The 14,157-nt window shown below is 35.0% G+C and overlaps 2 protein-coding genes across 3 annotated transcripts in view; one reads left to right on the top strand and one right to left on the bottom strand.

The window, feature by feature from the left end:
• Positions 1-4,627, bottom strand: part of LOC120326134 (dynein axonemal heavy chain 5-like) — a 40,333-nt gene extending 35,706 nt beyond the window's left edge. Inside the window, exon 1 of one of the 2 annotated variants that reach the window (XM_078111529.1) lies at positions 4,505-4,627. In XM_078111529.1, coding sequence (XP_077967655.1) covers positions 4,505-4,573 — 69 coding nt within the window. In that variant the 5' untranslated portion in view covers positions 4,574-4,627. Of the gene's footprint in view, positions 1-1,877; positions 2,218-4,504 lie in introns of those variants that run through there. The other variant, XM_039392369.2, reaches the window with a different exon arrangement.
• Positions 4,628-8,994: 4,367 nt separating this feature from the next.
• On the top strand, positions 8,995-11,234 carry LOC120326999 (aldo-keto reductase family 1 member B1-like). The gene is made up of 3 exons (XM_039393365.2): positions 8,995-9,426; positions 9,509-10,253; positions 10,477-11,234. Exons 2-3 carry the CDS (start codon positions 9,541-9,543, stop codon positions 10,712-10,714), a joined length of 951 nt encoding a protein of 316 aa, XP_039249299.2. The 5' UTR covers positions 8,995-9,426; positions 9,509-9,540; the 3' UTR covers positions 10,715-11,234.
• Positions 11,235-14,157: the final 2,923 nt, after the last annotated feature.

The raw sequence follows: 14,157 nt of genomic DNA, 5'->3' as shown, positions 1-14,157 counted from the left end.
ACGTTTGGTGGAGGGGAGATACATTCGAATTTATTCCATGTTTCTACGATCACAAATAAGACAACACTGACCAGACATATCTACCGAAATAGTTGCTCGTCTAAATTTAAGAATAATATTACAAAGGTATAAATTTACGTGACAATGTTATTATAACTCAGCTGTACATCTGAGTCTCTACAAAATTAATATTAGTTGCATTATTATTCATCTAGAAACTCAGGAAATACCGGTCTTTGCAAGTATTATTTACAGATCCACAATCGACTATTATATGAATGCGACTTGACAAATAACAGATTTCTGGTTATGTTTTTATTATATTCGCAATTTTTTTCTTGAAAAGTCGAAAGCATGCAGCGATTGATAAAGATACGAAATTGGTATTTGTGGTATTTAGCCTTGATAACTATTTCAATTGTAGTTTGGTAAGCCTTTAACATACTTGTCAAATATGCAGAAAAATTAGGGAACAAGAGTTACATTTATTTTCTCACATGTTCGGCAACAAAGTATTCAGGCAAAGCGTATATCATATATATTATGTATACTCAGTCAAATGTGATAAAGCGTTGTACCGCTCTTTACCCTCCAAGAGATATCGAGTCAATCAATATCTGGCAATGATTCTACGGAAACTCTTGTATTCATTTTTTTCGAATACCCATCCAAAATCAAATTTGGTAATTATATCATTTTATACATTGAGTGAAAAGACTTACGCCGAGTAATTGCATTTCTGCAGTATTTGCATAAATCCTCGGTCGCGCCCTCGTCGACTGATCGCTACCCATTCTGTGCTAGCCGTTAGAAATAAAGATAGTCATGCGATAATTCTGCACAATTTTTCATCGGTTTAAATAATAAATACTTGTTCAAACGGCGAATGATGTACTGCCTTGAAATTACACTACAGAAACTCCGGATGCACGCAGGTGGGTACATACCACCAAATGAGACATTCACATAAGAATATTGGATAAATATTTCTATTACATTTCCAACAAGATATATAGTAAACATATGTTCCGTTCCATGTTATAATACGAGAAATATATTTGTTCAACATTTAACATGTTGTATGTTAAACAAGTTTTGTAAGTTTTAATGTTATTAAACATCAATAACGAGTCCCCGTGAATTGTAACTCCTTAATATACTTTGGTTATTCAAAAGGTTACCCGATAGGTTGGTGTTAACAAAAAAATGAATTAAAATTGTCAAAATTCGCAATATACGCTGAAAAATGACTAAACAGTTCACGTATTCACGGTTAAACAATTCACGGTTGAAATTATTTGGTCATTTCACTAATTATTTCACTGTGCGAGGCGAGGTAGAATGATTATATGCCTGATGGCACACTTAAATATAACAAGATTATCAGGTATAACATACAACACACGGAAGCATGATCAACTATATGTTATTTTGTACAGCACGACAAAATGCGATTCACCCAAATGCAGACTTAATCGATGCTTTCACATTAGATAATTAGTTGAATAATTGTCTTAGGCTAGTCCATGAAGTGTCTTTGAAAATACATTAGATTTGACCGTGATAATAGCGCAATTTAAGCGTTTTAGCAGGGTTAAATCTTATCATAATTTGCTTATGTTTTGAATAGGCAGCTACTATCGCATGTAGGAATTCTTTATAAACAACATTTACACACGGCATGCTGATCATAAATTGTATAATTATTTCCATGCACAGTAATTCTTCGAGGTGCCTTATGTCCATTAAAGAAAAAATGTAACAACTTCGATTAAAAACTTTTCAAGTTTTATTACCTACCACAATATTCTGCGTACCTGCCGGTACATTGTTAGTGTAAGAAAGTACATGTATAAGAATAGTTTCTATCATCTTACCATAGCTTCAACGACATTATGCGTGCTCTGTCTGTATTTTCCACTGGCCGAAGCAAACCGACTTTGGGACGAATGAGTCGCCATAATCTCCAAATATTTTTCCACCTTAATTTGTAGCGTTAACTTGGTAACTAACGTCAAATTGGTGTAATTATATCCACATTGTTTGCTTACAAATTAGTCTGTGTTTACATCCATTATTTCTCGACCAATCGTTTAAAATTATAAAATCGCCAACAAGCCAGGCTGTATTGTTGGCTATACAAGCAGAATGATACTTAGGCGAGACAGGCAATATAAAATTATACTGCTGTTTGGATTGGGTCGCCGGTAGCAACAATCGAACGAATTCAGCGACTTATTGTATAACCGTATCATAACGTTGACAATAAAACATAAAAATGTCAGACGGCAAAGAGAAATGACAGATATAACAATGGATAATAGTCGTTGTTATAAATTGGTACTTAACGTATCTTTTCTTCGTGCTCAATTTTAAAAAGAAGCCACGAAAGTTAATGTACTTCATTGTTATACCACATCAAATGTTCGATGTTATATTCTAATCACACTTGGCCGTGCATGATAAGTATTGAAAACGATCGGAAAATACGTCCATAGGGGCTTCGATTTTAAATAAAAATCCTGGTATAAGAAATCTATCTTTGTTTGATTAAAATGTTTAAATAGTCTTGATACTTGAACAGGCAGTAAAAAGTGTTCCTGTCGGTTTTGCCCAACCAATGTTATCCTAATTTTATTGTTTAACCGTACCGTGCTTATTAATATCATACGATTACTCCACTCAAACATGCTTTTCGAATTTTGAACATCAAAATACATTTGTAACAAAAAAATTAAAAGGGCTGCAATATTTCAAGCGGGAACACATCGGGTCGCGTGTTTTCATTTACTTTTATCCGAATTGGAATATAAGAGCATATATTTATTTTGAGTTATGTACACAATACGTTAGCAACGCAGTCGGTTCCTTACGATATATTGAGCTTGACAACGTCGATATCCTGAGGATAATGGGCAGTAGACTGTGCACGTGATTTCGTAGATCACGTTCTAAATCAGTTCTCGTGCTATGGAACCTTTTATTGTGCTTATCTTCAAACTACAAATCATTCAATAATGTTATGTTTGAGTGGTCTATACCAGAAACAATGCTTCTCGTTAAGCTACACGCGTGAAACGCTGAGTTCGTCTCAACGCCTCAAGAATGATGTAAGATGTACTATATCGCAAAGAGAAGATAATCGGAAGCACAAACAGCATCAAACGACTTTATTGAATGATAACTTGAATACGATGTATCGAATACTTGTCACACAAGTGTTCCACACCTGTCCCTTTTAGCTTACTTGTCCCACTTCGCCACAGTTGTCCCAATTACCATACGTGTGCCACACTTGTGTCCCATGCTATGTTCCAGTCTAAGATATATGGGACACTTTAGCTGAAGATTGGAGCATTCATATAAAATGAAATTCTTGCAATAAGAACAAGAGTCGGACAAACGGGGTAAGTGTGGAAAATATGAGTGACACCACATTTTATAGACACCCACTTCAAAAAGCCATTTTTAAGCGAATGAACATGTCCCAAAATCTTCAATTGCTGATGGCTTGTAACAGACTAACACTGTAACATATTTACTCTGGCAAGTTTTGGCATATCATTCAGGCGTTCATAGCTAGGGTTAGGAAGATTTACCATATTAGATGTGATTATCACAATTTTCTACTGCTCCTTATTCGAAATGCAAACACATATTGGCATCGGGGCTATATTAACCAAAATGGCGACCATCTCGTGAAATATAAAAAAAAAAATATATACTACGGACATCATTTGAAAAAAAGCTGTTGTAAAAGTTTATGATGAGGACGTCACAAGGGGAATCCGAATTTACTTATTCGTCAAAGACCTTCATTAATATCTAATATTACGAGAAGACATAAAATTCAAGGAGAATAGTGTTATCCAAAATAGCTGTCAGTTGAGCGCCATCAATACATACGACATCATAAAAAAAGCGCACTCATAATATTACTCTCTCACAATTATAATAATCTCGAAATAATAAACCGTGGCCAGCGAATATGGTTTTTATTGTTCATGAATTTTACTTTTGTAATGTAATGTTCTTATGTCGGCCAGTCTATATTTTATAATTTGACAGTTTTAGTTCACACTGGCGTACTAGCTTAAATTGCGTTGAGGGTAATTTACGGGATATTGTACAAACAATTCATACAATCGTTTTGACCACTTTTATACAAAGTTATGTTGTCTGATATGAATGATTTATCACAAATACGCTCGAAGCGGCGATGGGCATAGGCATACGGATATAAGAATCCAACGCCTTGACATTTGACGTAAATTTGAAACCAAAAAGAAAGAAAAATGACGGACGTGCAAATATAAATATATCTTTGTTATAAACAATTTTAAAAAATGGAAAAGGCATCATCTGCGTTATTCATATTCCTCCTTCCCAAAAAATCACTGCTTGAGTCGACATAAGAATTTATCCTAATTTACGAATTATATAAACATAATCACTATGCAATACAATTGAAGCAAAAATAAATAAAGACAAAAAATGCTCTCACCATGTATCCAATAGCAAATCTAGCTTGGTGACGAATCTTAAGATGATCTGGGAGGTGTTTTCCTGACATTATATTTTTCACCGTCTTCGCAAAACTAAGCTGCCTTCGCGGAGGTAGATCTAAGTTACTCAAAGCTGTCGGGCTGAGATTAGGATTTTTTGATTCAGATTTTTGTTCTTGATCTTCCTTGATTGTTGTACTCTGTTCATCTTTAGTGGAACTTTTACGAGATCCCTTATGAGACTTTTTTTCATCATCCGAGCTGCTACTACTACTTGATGACGAGCTTGACGGCCTACTATTATTTTGACTTAGTTCAGCTTGTTTGTTATTGACTGAAGATTTACGAGACGAAACTTTTTGCTCATGTTTTTCAACATTTCTCTCATCTGTTTTTGGTGTCTCGGCTTGTTTTGCTGAGGTACTGCTATGATGAGACTTTTTATCTTCGTCGTCGCTGCTAGAACTTGAATCTTTATTTTTTGTAGATTGACTTTCAGTTTCTTCCGCCTTTTCTTCAACGTTTTCATTTTGAGTTGGAGAAGAATCCAATGTGACAGGTATAGCTTTGTTTTCCTCGCTCTTTTCGCATTTTACTTCCTGAACTTCTTTACTTGAGGCAGAACTGGAACTACTCTCTGAATCTTTTCTTTCTTTTTTGACAACTTCGGATGGTTTTGGATCCCCAGTAGTTTCGCTTCCTGGTTCTTGTGGTACTGCTATGTCACCAACATCGGAAGTTGGGTTAGAGATAGAGGCTCCTGGTTCTGTATTTTTAACATTTTTTCCTCTATCTTCTTTTTCAGATGAGTCAGATGATTTTTCAGAATCGGATGAACTGCTACTTTCGTTTGTTTCTTGCTCTGTTTCTTTCGCAGCATGTGTCGGAATTGGCTTGGCTGGATTTGATTCTACAGTTGAAACAGCTATGTTCTCTTTATTCTCGTGTTGAACGGATTCCGCATCACTTGGCGCATTTTGTAAACATTCCTGATTTTTTTCATCATTGTCCCCACTTTCACTCGATGAACTTGAAGATTCTTTTTTCGTATCTTCAGGTTTGGTTTGGGCTGTTTCTGTATTCTCTTTCAAATTTTCTTTGTCGTCTGTGTCAGTGGATATCAACGTTATTTCCTCTGGAGATTGGCCGTCAACAGTAGAGGAATTTTTGATTCCAGATACACTGACATTATCATCTTTGTCGGTATTGTCGAGGGTTTTACTCGATTTACTTGTAATCGATTCTCTGGGAGATTTCTTGCTTGAAGTATTTTTCCCATCTTCAGCGATATTGGAACTAATTTTAGATGAAGACGAGGATTTTCTCTTTGATTTTTCACTATCTTCTTTAATAATACTTGCAGAACCAATACTGGAAGAATCTATATCTACAGATTTTAAAGGTTTTTCAACCTCATCGTTGTCCATTTTGGACAGATTTGGAACGATCAATACGACGCCAAATGTGTTGTTTAGCTCCTCCTTAAATTTCGTCTGCCGGCATGCGCTAAAGTGATTCTTTTCTCGTGTGTTGGTGGTTTATGACAGTCGCCAACCACTTATTTGTTTGGAATATGGAAAGGTAAAGATGGCTAAAGCTTTCTGTGCAAATACATTTAAATTATCTACACGTGTCTCGGAACGCTCACCAAACAAATCACAATAAAACGACGTTTACCAACTCGATTGTAAATTGGGTGTAACCGACAGGTTGCCTAGGTATCACATCCCAACGTTGTCGTGCGGTTTATAATTCTTGTAAGTAAAATACTTGTATTATAACTAAGAAAAATGTATGATTACATTTACTGATTATGCTGGGACATCTAGAATAAAAATACTGCGAGCATCTGAAAGTGGTAGGAAGTAATTAATTTATTTAGATTTATGGTGAATGATGAATACCAATCATTTATTGAAACTTTGATCTAACATATGGTCTTCTGAACAATTTATTCAAATCTGCGACATATGGAGCGATACACTTGGTCATGATAACGTAACTAAGTGTCTGTAATTGAACATATTCCCCGCCACATATACAACCATGCACAACGTATACATAACGGAAATTAGCACATTGTATTCAAACAAAATCTTTCGCTCTAACACGCATTACGACGAACCGTGATAAAACTCATGGCCCCATTGTATACCTCATTAGTCATTACGTGAAATATCCGTTCGCTTATCAGTGAGTACTGACGAATTCAATTGATGCGATAAATCATTAAGTAAGTTCATGTACGCAGCACTGTTATTCAGTATTACAAACTGGGAAGCAAATGAAACAGAACCAGAATCTGATCGAAAGGATTATTTATTTAAAGATGACATCGATTTCTTGAATGTTTATCTTGCTTGAAATGTATGTAGTTATAGAGTAAGTTTCAAGCCAAATTGTACAATATTTTTCTCCGGTGTATGTTTTAAAGCACACCTTTTTTTATTAATTCCAACGCTCGTGGTGTCGCGATAACCGGCTATAACATAGTGAATTGGAAAGGCTTCAGTTACACCAATTCTTTTCATCAAAAGCATTTATTGCGTCGGATAAGTTGTTACTTTGATCAAATTTTTTCCGTTAATATTTTAAAATTAAAATTAGTTGTAGGCTTAATGTTAGAGACTGTACATGATTTTTTTTAAATATTTGTCGCTAATTGAGACTGGAAATTGAAATGAATTGCTTAGCAATACCATGATCGAAAACAATTGTCACTGACGGGATACTATGATATTATAGTAGGCTATGACATAACGAAAATACGTGCTTCAAATTGGTTAGTAAACCGGAAACGTAATTGCTAATACGATAACGGCTTTACGTTACATCTTTACATTCAGTCATTTGGGACTAGCTTTAAACACTAGTTTTGACCACGGCTTTTGTGCAAGGCGTTTGCGTGACAGGTATTTTACGGTTCCATTACATTTGAACCCACGTACATTTGAACCCATGACAATTTCACCTGTATGCTATTGCACCTATGGATTTTTTTTTTGTTTCACGGATAGTTAAACCCATACTAACCCTAACCCATGGGTTTTAGCACCCGCATATAGATTGAACCCGTGGATATACGCATGGGTTCAAATGTACATGGGTTCAAAAGTACGGTCACCGTATTTTACAACGGGTTGTAAAATTAGAACTGTCCGGCAAATGGCGTAAGGAAATCAAATGCAAAGGAAGGAATGCAAATGATCAATTTGAAATTTAGTTACCTGCTCTAGGCCTGGGAATGGGGGCCAATTCACTCATAGTTGTAATAATTGGACGGATAGAATTTTTCATGAATAGCGTAAACTTACCGCTTTTCACTAAAATTTCCAAAAAATGCGCCTCGCCCGTCTTCGTTTATAGTGTATAATTTGGGTAATGCAAAATTTTCTTCGTCAAATCAAATACAGTGAATTGTCGATGCAATGATAGTTTGTATTCAGAAATATCTCAAACTTTGGGTTCTGCTTGAAACGCAAATACATTTTTTGTTAAATACTTTTATTCGTGGTGGCGTATGTTGCGCTATTTCTTTTTGAATAAGAATCCATGCTTAGTCATCGAAACGTCACGTCAAATAAACGACTGAGCAACTTAAATGACAGTTAGGAACAATGTTTTTTGAGCGAGTGGTGGTATAAAACAGATTTGTGCCGTAGATATATATATATATGCTATATTGTAAGGATTTGGTTTACAAATTTAGCGGAAGATCACCTATTTATAGGATATAATATATTATATATTGATAAAGTCTCTTTCGTTTTTTCTTTGCCATTAAAATTTTTGTTCAAATCACTAATATTGCCTACACACTTACTCATAAAATTGCTAATTTTCTGATTTCTATTACTGTAAGGGCTTTATCGTGTTTTTCGATTGTCTAGCACATAGGTTCTCGAAGTGCTCCGTACGGAGCCCCAGTGCTCCACGAGAGAAACCCAGGGGCTCCGCGAGCTATTCGATTACTTTTTAAAATACTGACTAATTTATAGCCTCGAAATATGGCAAAGAGGCGGAATTAAAAAATGACATTATTTATGAGCATGAGCGCAGTCAGGATTCTTAAGATAGAGGTGGTTCAAAATTGGAATCGGAAATTTTCGCGCAACATTCTTCGCGATTAAAAAAACGAATAACGAGATTTCTGTTGCGTAAAATATTCAATTCATGACCGATGCGAGCATTTAACGTGTCTCGTCGTTATAATGTAATTGTGCTCATCGTTACTCACGTTTGATTCGAGATTACTATTAGGATTACTAAAATGAAAGAATACTATTCTAAAATAACATTAAATATGTGATAAACTGCCAACTATAAATATATTGGAATGGTATTTTTGCGATCTCAGGATTCGTCGTACTTAATTTGTTCTTTCGCACTCGAGATTCGTTTTTAAGATAGCGCCGTTTAAAAAATCACAATGGATGGGCAAAATACGAACAATTGAAATTTATTTTATTGCATTCGGCTCCGTCGGTAGTTTCAGATTCATGACTTGTATTAACCCTATTAAAAAGGTTCAGCATTTAAATTAAGTAAAGTGCTTTAACTTGCTCAGGAATATTAATCTGAAAGTAACAATTTTAACATTTATTTTGGGGCAACACCAACAGTTTGAGAACCCCTGGACTCTAGCATCATTAGGCCTAAAATATGAGTTTGACATTACCGTATATTGATCAAGCACAGACTACGGCAAAGGTCAGATAAACAGAAGATTTTTATTCCGCGTTTTAGTGACTCGTATGTTGTTTGTGGAATTGAATTATATTATTTTACTAGTTCCTTGAAGATTGAAAAGGTATAAATCCGACCACACGGGAATCAAGTTACTTTGTCAATGCTGCTCACCCACGAGACTAATATTACGATGCAATAGTCTGTTCATTCTACTATGTTGTTTCAATGTAAAGTAAGGCTAATTTGTTCGAATACGATGCGAATTATCTCAGTTTTGTTTAAAATACTAAAATAAAACCGTTATATTTATGCAGTGTTTAGAAGCAAGCAGTAAGTCGAATTAATAATGGAAATTATTCTCAATTCGGGAAAAAGAATGCCATTGATAGGACTGGGAACTTGGAAGTCTGCGCCAAACAAGGTTAAAGAAGCCGTTGAGACAGCCATTGATGTTGGATATAGACATATCGATTGTGCATATTTGTATAAAAATGAGCATGAAGTTGGCGCAGCTTTAAAAGAAAAGTTTAATCAAAATGTTATAAAACGAGAAGATATTTTTATCACAACGAAGTTATGGAATACTTTCCACAAACCGGCAGACGTGCTACCGGCATTCAACACGTCTCTCAACAATCTTGGATTAAATTATATTGATTTGTATTTGATTCATTTTCCCTGTGGCTACAAAAACAGTGGACCGAATGTTTATCACCCAAAAGATGAAAATGGGGATCACATATACGACGATACAGATTATATGAGCACATGGAAAGAACTCGAAAAACTCTTGTCTTCAGGAAAAGTGCGATCTATCGGGGTGTCGAATTTTAATGAATATCAGCTGAATAGGATACTGAATGAAGGTTCCATTGTGCCGGCAGTAAATCAAGTTGAATGTCATCCATATCTATGTCAAGATAAAATGATTGAATTCTGTAAGTCACACAGCATCGCTGTTGTTGGATACAGTCCATTTGGATCACCCGATCGTTACTGGGCATCTCCTGATGAAACAAGCTTACTCGACGAGCCGACGATTGTTGGCATAGCTAAAAGGTATTTTGATGCTTGGCAACACTTTATTTACCGTGGCACAAAAACTTCTATCTGCAGATAACTAACAAATGTATTAAAATCTTTCGCATTTCATTTGTTTACAAACCGAAAATGATGATACATATTTTTAAACATTATATATTCAGTAAGATCCCAATATTTGCATTAACTACAGTAGGTTGTTTATGTATTTTCGATATAACATGCGAAATGTTTACTTCAGACACGGAAAAACTACCGCCCAGGTCATCTTGCGGTTTAACATTCAACGTGGTGTGACCGTCATACCGAAGAGTGTGACGCCCTCTAGAATCGAGAGCAATTTCGATATATTCAATTTCACGTTGAACGAGGAAGATATGGACAGCATACTGAAATTGAATCGAAACTGGAGAGCTCTTGATTTAGTTTGGGACAAGAAGCACAAATATTATCCATTCAGAGATAACTACAGCGAATAAACATTGCTGCTTAAGTACTTCAACTAAACAGTCTTATTCATTTCACTATATTTCATTACCTCTTCCGAAGATACGTCTACTAAACTTCTTAATATCATGATAAAACACGGCTTATAAAGTGTGAAGTCTTGACTGTGGCTTGACAAGTTGAACAATCAAGTATGATATCATAATGTTGGCATTCAATATCCAAATAATAAGGTCGAATCAAGATCTAATAGTTGTTTTTATGTTCGTAGTTGTATCATTAAATTCCTTAGTATTTTACTTATATTTTATTGTATATAGAAATATCGCACAGAATTTTCGGATCAAATATTATAATTCTGCTTCATGTTCCATGGAAATTTTTTGAGTTCTCTTCTCAGTCTCAATCCAGCTAAACCCCATGATGGCAATGGCGAGTATGTAGTACGGAATAATAATATAAATCTTTGTTTTCACACAAAGGGGAACACTCCATGCAAATCCAATAACTGAACCGATACTGATCATCAATGTTTGCCCGGAGTAGCCGATTGCTACTAGGCTTGCACGTAATTTACGGATTTACGGAATTACGGAATTATTTCGAGTTACGGAAGCGAAGTTACGAATTACGTAAATTCGTAATTATTGGTGGAGCGCTTTCGCGATTGAAACGAGCGAGCTCTCTTTGGAGCAGTCAATTCCGTCGATTGTAAAAAATTAAAGTTTAATAAGTAGAAGAAGTTAGAGTTCCGGTATTCGCAGCCGTTTTTCTCTCTCTTGTTACGCAGATGGAGAAGGCATAACGCGTTGCCCTATTATTAACCTATTATCAACTTATCTAGCATGGCAAATGTACATATTAAGCGCAGATATGGGATAGAATTGTGTTGAGACCGATGGACGCCAACACACCTGGTTTCAACTTCTTCGGGTGAAATGACTAAAGAATGTAAGAGATCAAACATACCTTACCAAACATGGTCTATTTGTAAATGCCGTGATAATTAATGTCGCGCTTATCAAACAGCAATATGACGACGGAAGAGAAATTGCGTAATGAACCAACGCAACTTTCGGCATCGGTAAAGCGATTCAGACGGCAGAGAAACAACAAAAAGACGGGATTTCCCATGTTTATTCTGCGCGAGATCCATTTTCTATTACAAAATCTTGAGGTTCTGTTACCGGTTTTATCGTTATATATCTGTCCGGACTGGGCCTTTTTTTCACAATGCCTCGCACTATTTCGGCCAAATATGTCTTTACAATATCTTTAAGTCTTTACCAAATGCGGCAACTTATTTTGATTTATCGTCGACTCAAATACCACCGGCACTCGACCAAACTTGTGTCAATCTTAGCCGATAGGATTGTCGACTTGAGTTAGAAAAATTAATTAATATTTTCGTGAGTGCAAAATAAATGTCAACAAATGCATTGTTTTGCGATATAACTTTGTATTTTCGGAGAAGGCATGTCATATAAGTACGGTATTTAAATTATGCGCAAATAATTAATATTTGATATAAATTTATCGCAAATAATGTTATAACATTTAGGCCGCGAAATGATTTAGTGTAAAATGAAGTATGGTAATCGGAATATCGTCAATAAGTCGGCATCAATAATTATTATAAAATGCTAACTAGGTAGTAAAGTCGGATAATGTAAAAAAAACGGTACAATAACAAGTCTTCGTCGCGAGGCAAGCGCAAGTATAATCAAACGAGAGAATACGCTCGTCGTTGATTTATAAATTAGAAACCCGGAATTTTTATTTAATACGAAACTGTTAATACGATTTTAAAAAAGTCAACTATCGTTTCATAAATATATTACCACTTACCAGTGTTGGTAATGATAAAATTGATCGCATAAAATTGGGTGATAAAGTTGATAAAGGAAAATCAAAGCAAACACAAAAGATAAAAATCAGAATAAAATTAATTTGAATTCACTCCTTGATATTTTTCTTTAGCATCTGTCGCCGGCGTGTAGTACTGGCGGAAATATGAAAATCAAACTGCCCCAACTGTCTATGTCCCATTCGGAATAGAAGTGGATTAAATTGGTTGTTATGATAGGTTTAAAAGTGTGGAAAAAATATCGCAATTACGGGGTCATTACGTAATCGATTTGGCCGTAATTACGGAATTGATTTTTGTCAATTACGTGCAAGCCTAATTGCTACTGAGTCTTTCTGATGAACTGCTGTGGTTCCTGAAATTGAAAGAATAAAGCGTCTGAATGTTACGAAATCAAACAGTTGAAAATATGTCATGGCTAGATTGTATAATCAAAGCAAACATAGGAAGTTAGTTCTTCGACCTCAGTCGTGAATAAATTTATTATTTGACGAACTTGCGAGCTATTTCGGACCATATATTTCTTTGTTCAACTACCTATTTAAAGATTAAAATGCACTTTCGGACACAAACTGTATCCAAAAACCGTTGGCAAAATTGATATTGTTGTTATTGTTGAGGTTGCTGTCGTAAAAAGTCGTGTAGTAGTAAAGATTGGAAAAGTACTCAAACTGACCTTTGCTACATACTAATAATAATCGTACATATATATAATTAACAGTCATACGTTACTACTATTCGGTGGTTACTCATTTGACCTCCGTATCCATACATTTGAGCAATATTCTCTTGTTTCTGTTTATATGAGTACATACCCAATATCAAATATGATATAAAAAATAATTAGAATGCATTCAAATCAAAAATAAGGTAACACTTAGTCAGCAACTAAAAATATTTAACCTTACTCGGATACAATGTAGCAAGTACAAATATAAAATGATTTATATCGCACGCTACTAACGCAGCTTTAACGCCATAAAAATTAATTATTATCGGCGCCACGAAGATGCTGCAGAATATGCTCGAACCCATCGCTGTCATCAAAGACATACTTTCTAAGCCTTAGTCCGCATTGATGCTGGTTTGAAGATCTCTCAGTGCTGAAAACCACATTAATTTGGTAATACGCGTTGATTTAACTGAAATAAATAGAACATAAATTAATATAAAACCGGTCACAAGTTACTCATAACTGCGTTTCCAAGGTTAATTTGAATGTGATACTGTTTTGCTCTTGTTCACAATAATTTCTTCTATCGCCCAGATTGAAAAAATGTGGATCCATGTGATATAGTATTGAATATATAGATGGATACAGAATCCCCTTTGTAGATTTATTAAAAAGAAGGTAGTTGTCCAACAATGTATTAAAAGAACACTATGATATCTAATGAAACGTAATGGATTTAACATTTGGCTTAAAAAATTTTGTTTTTTAAATATGAATAAAATAAATATCTGTAAGTCCACTGAAGTCCAACGAAAATCCAATTATGCAAAAAAGAAAGATTCGTCTCAAACGTTTCTTCCGTTCTTCATTGCTTTTTAATTCAGATGATTTTAAAACGACATCTAATTTTTTTTTATTTAGATAGTAAATCAAGT

This window comes from Styela clava, chromosome 4 (genome assembly GCF_964204865.1).
Source record: "Styela clava chromosome 4, kaStyClav1.hap1.2, whole genome shotgun sequence".
Classification (NCBI taxonomy): Eukaryota; Metazoa; Chordata; class Ascidiacea; order Stolidobranchia; family Styelidae; genus Styela; species Styela clava.
This window is presented reverse-complemented; position numbering and strand designations above follow the sequence as displayed.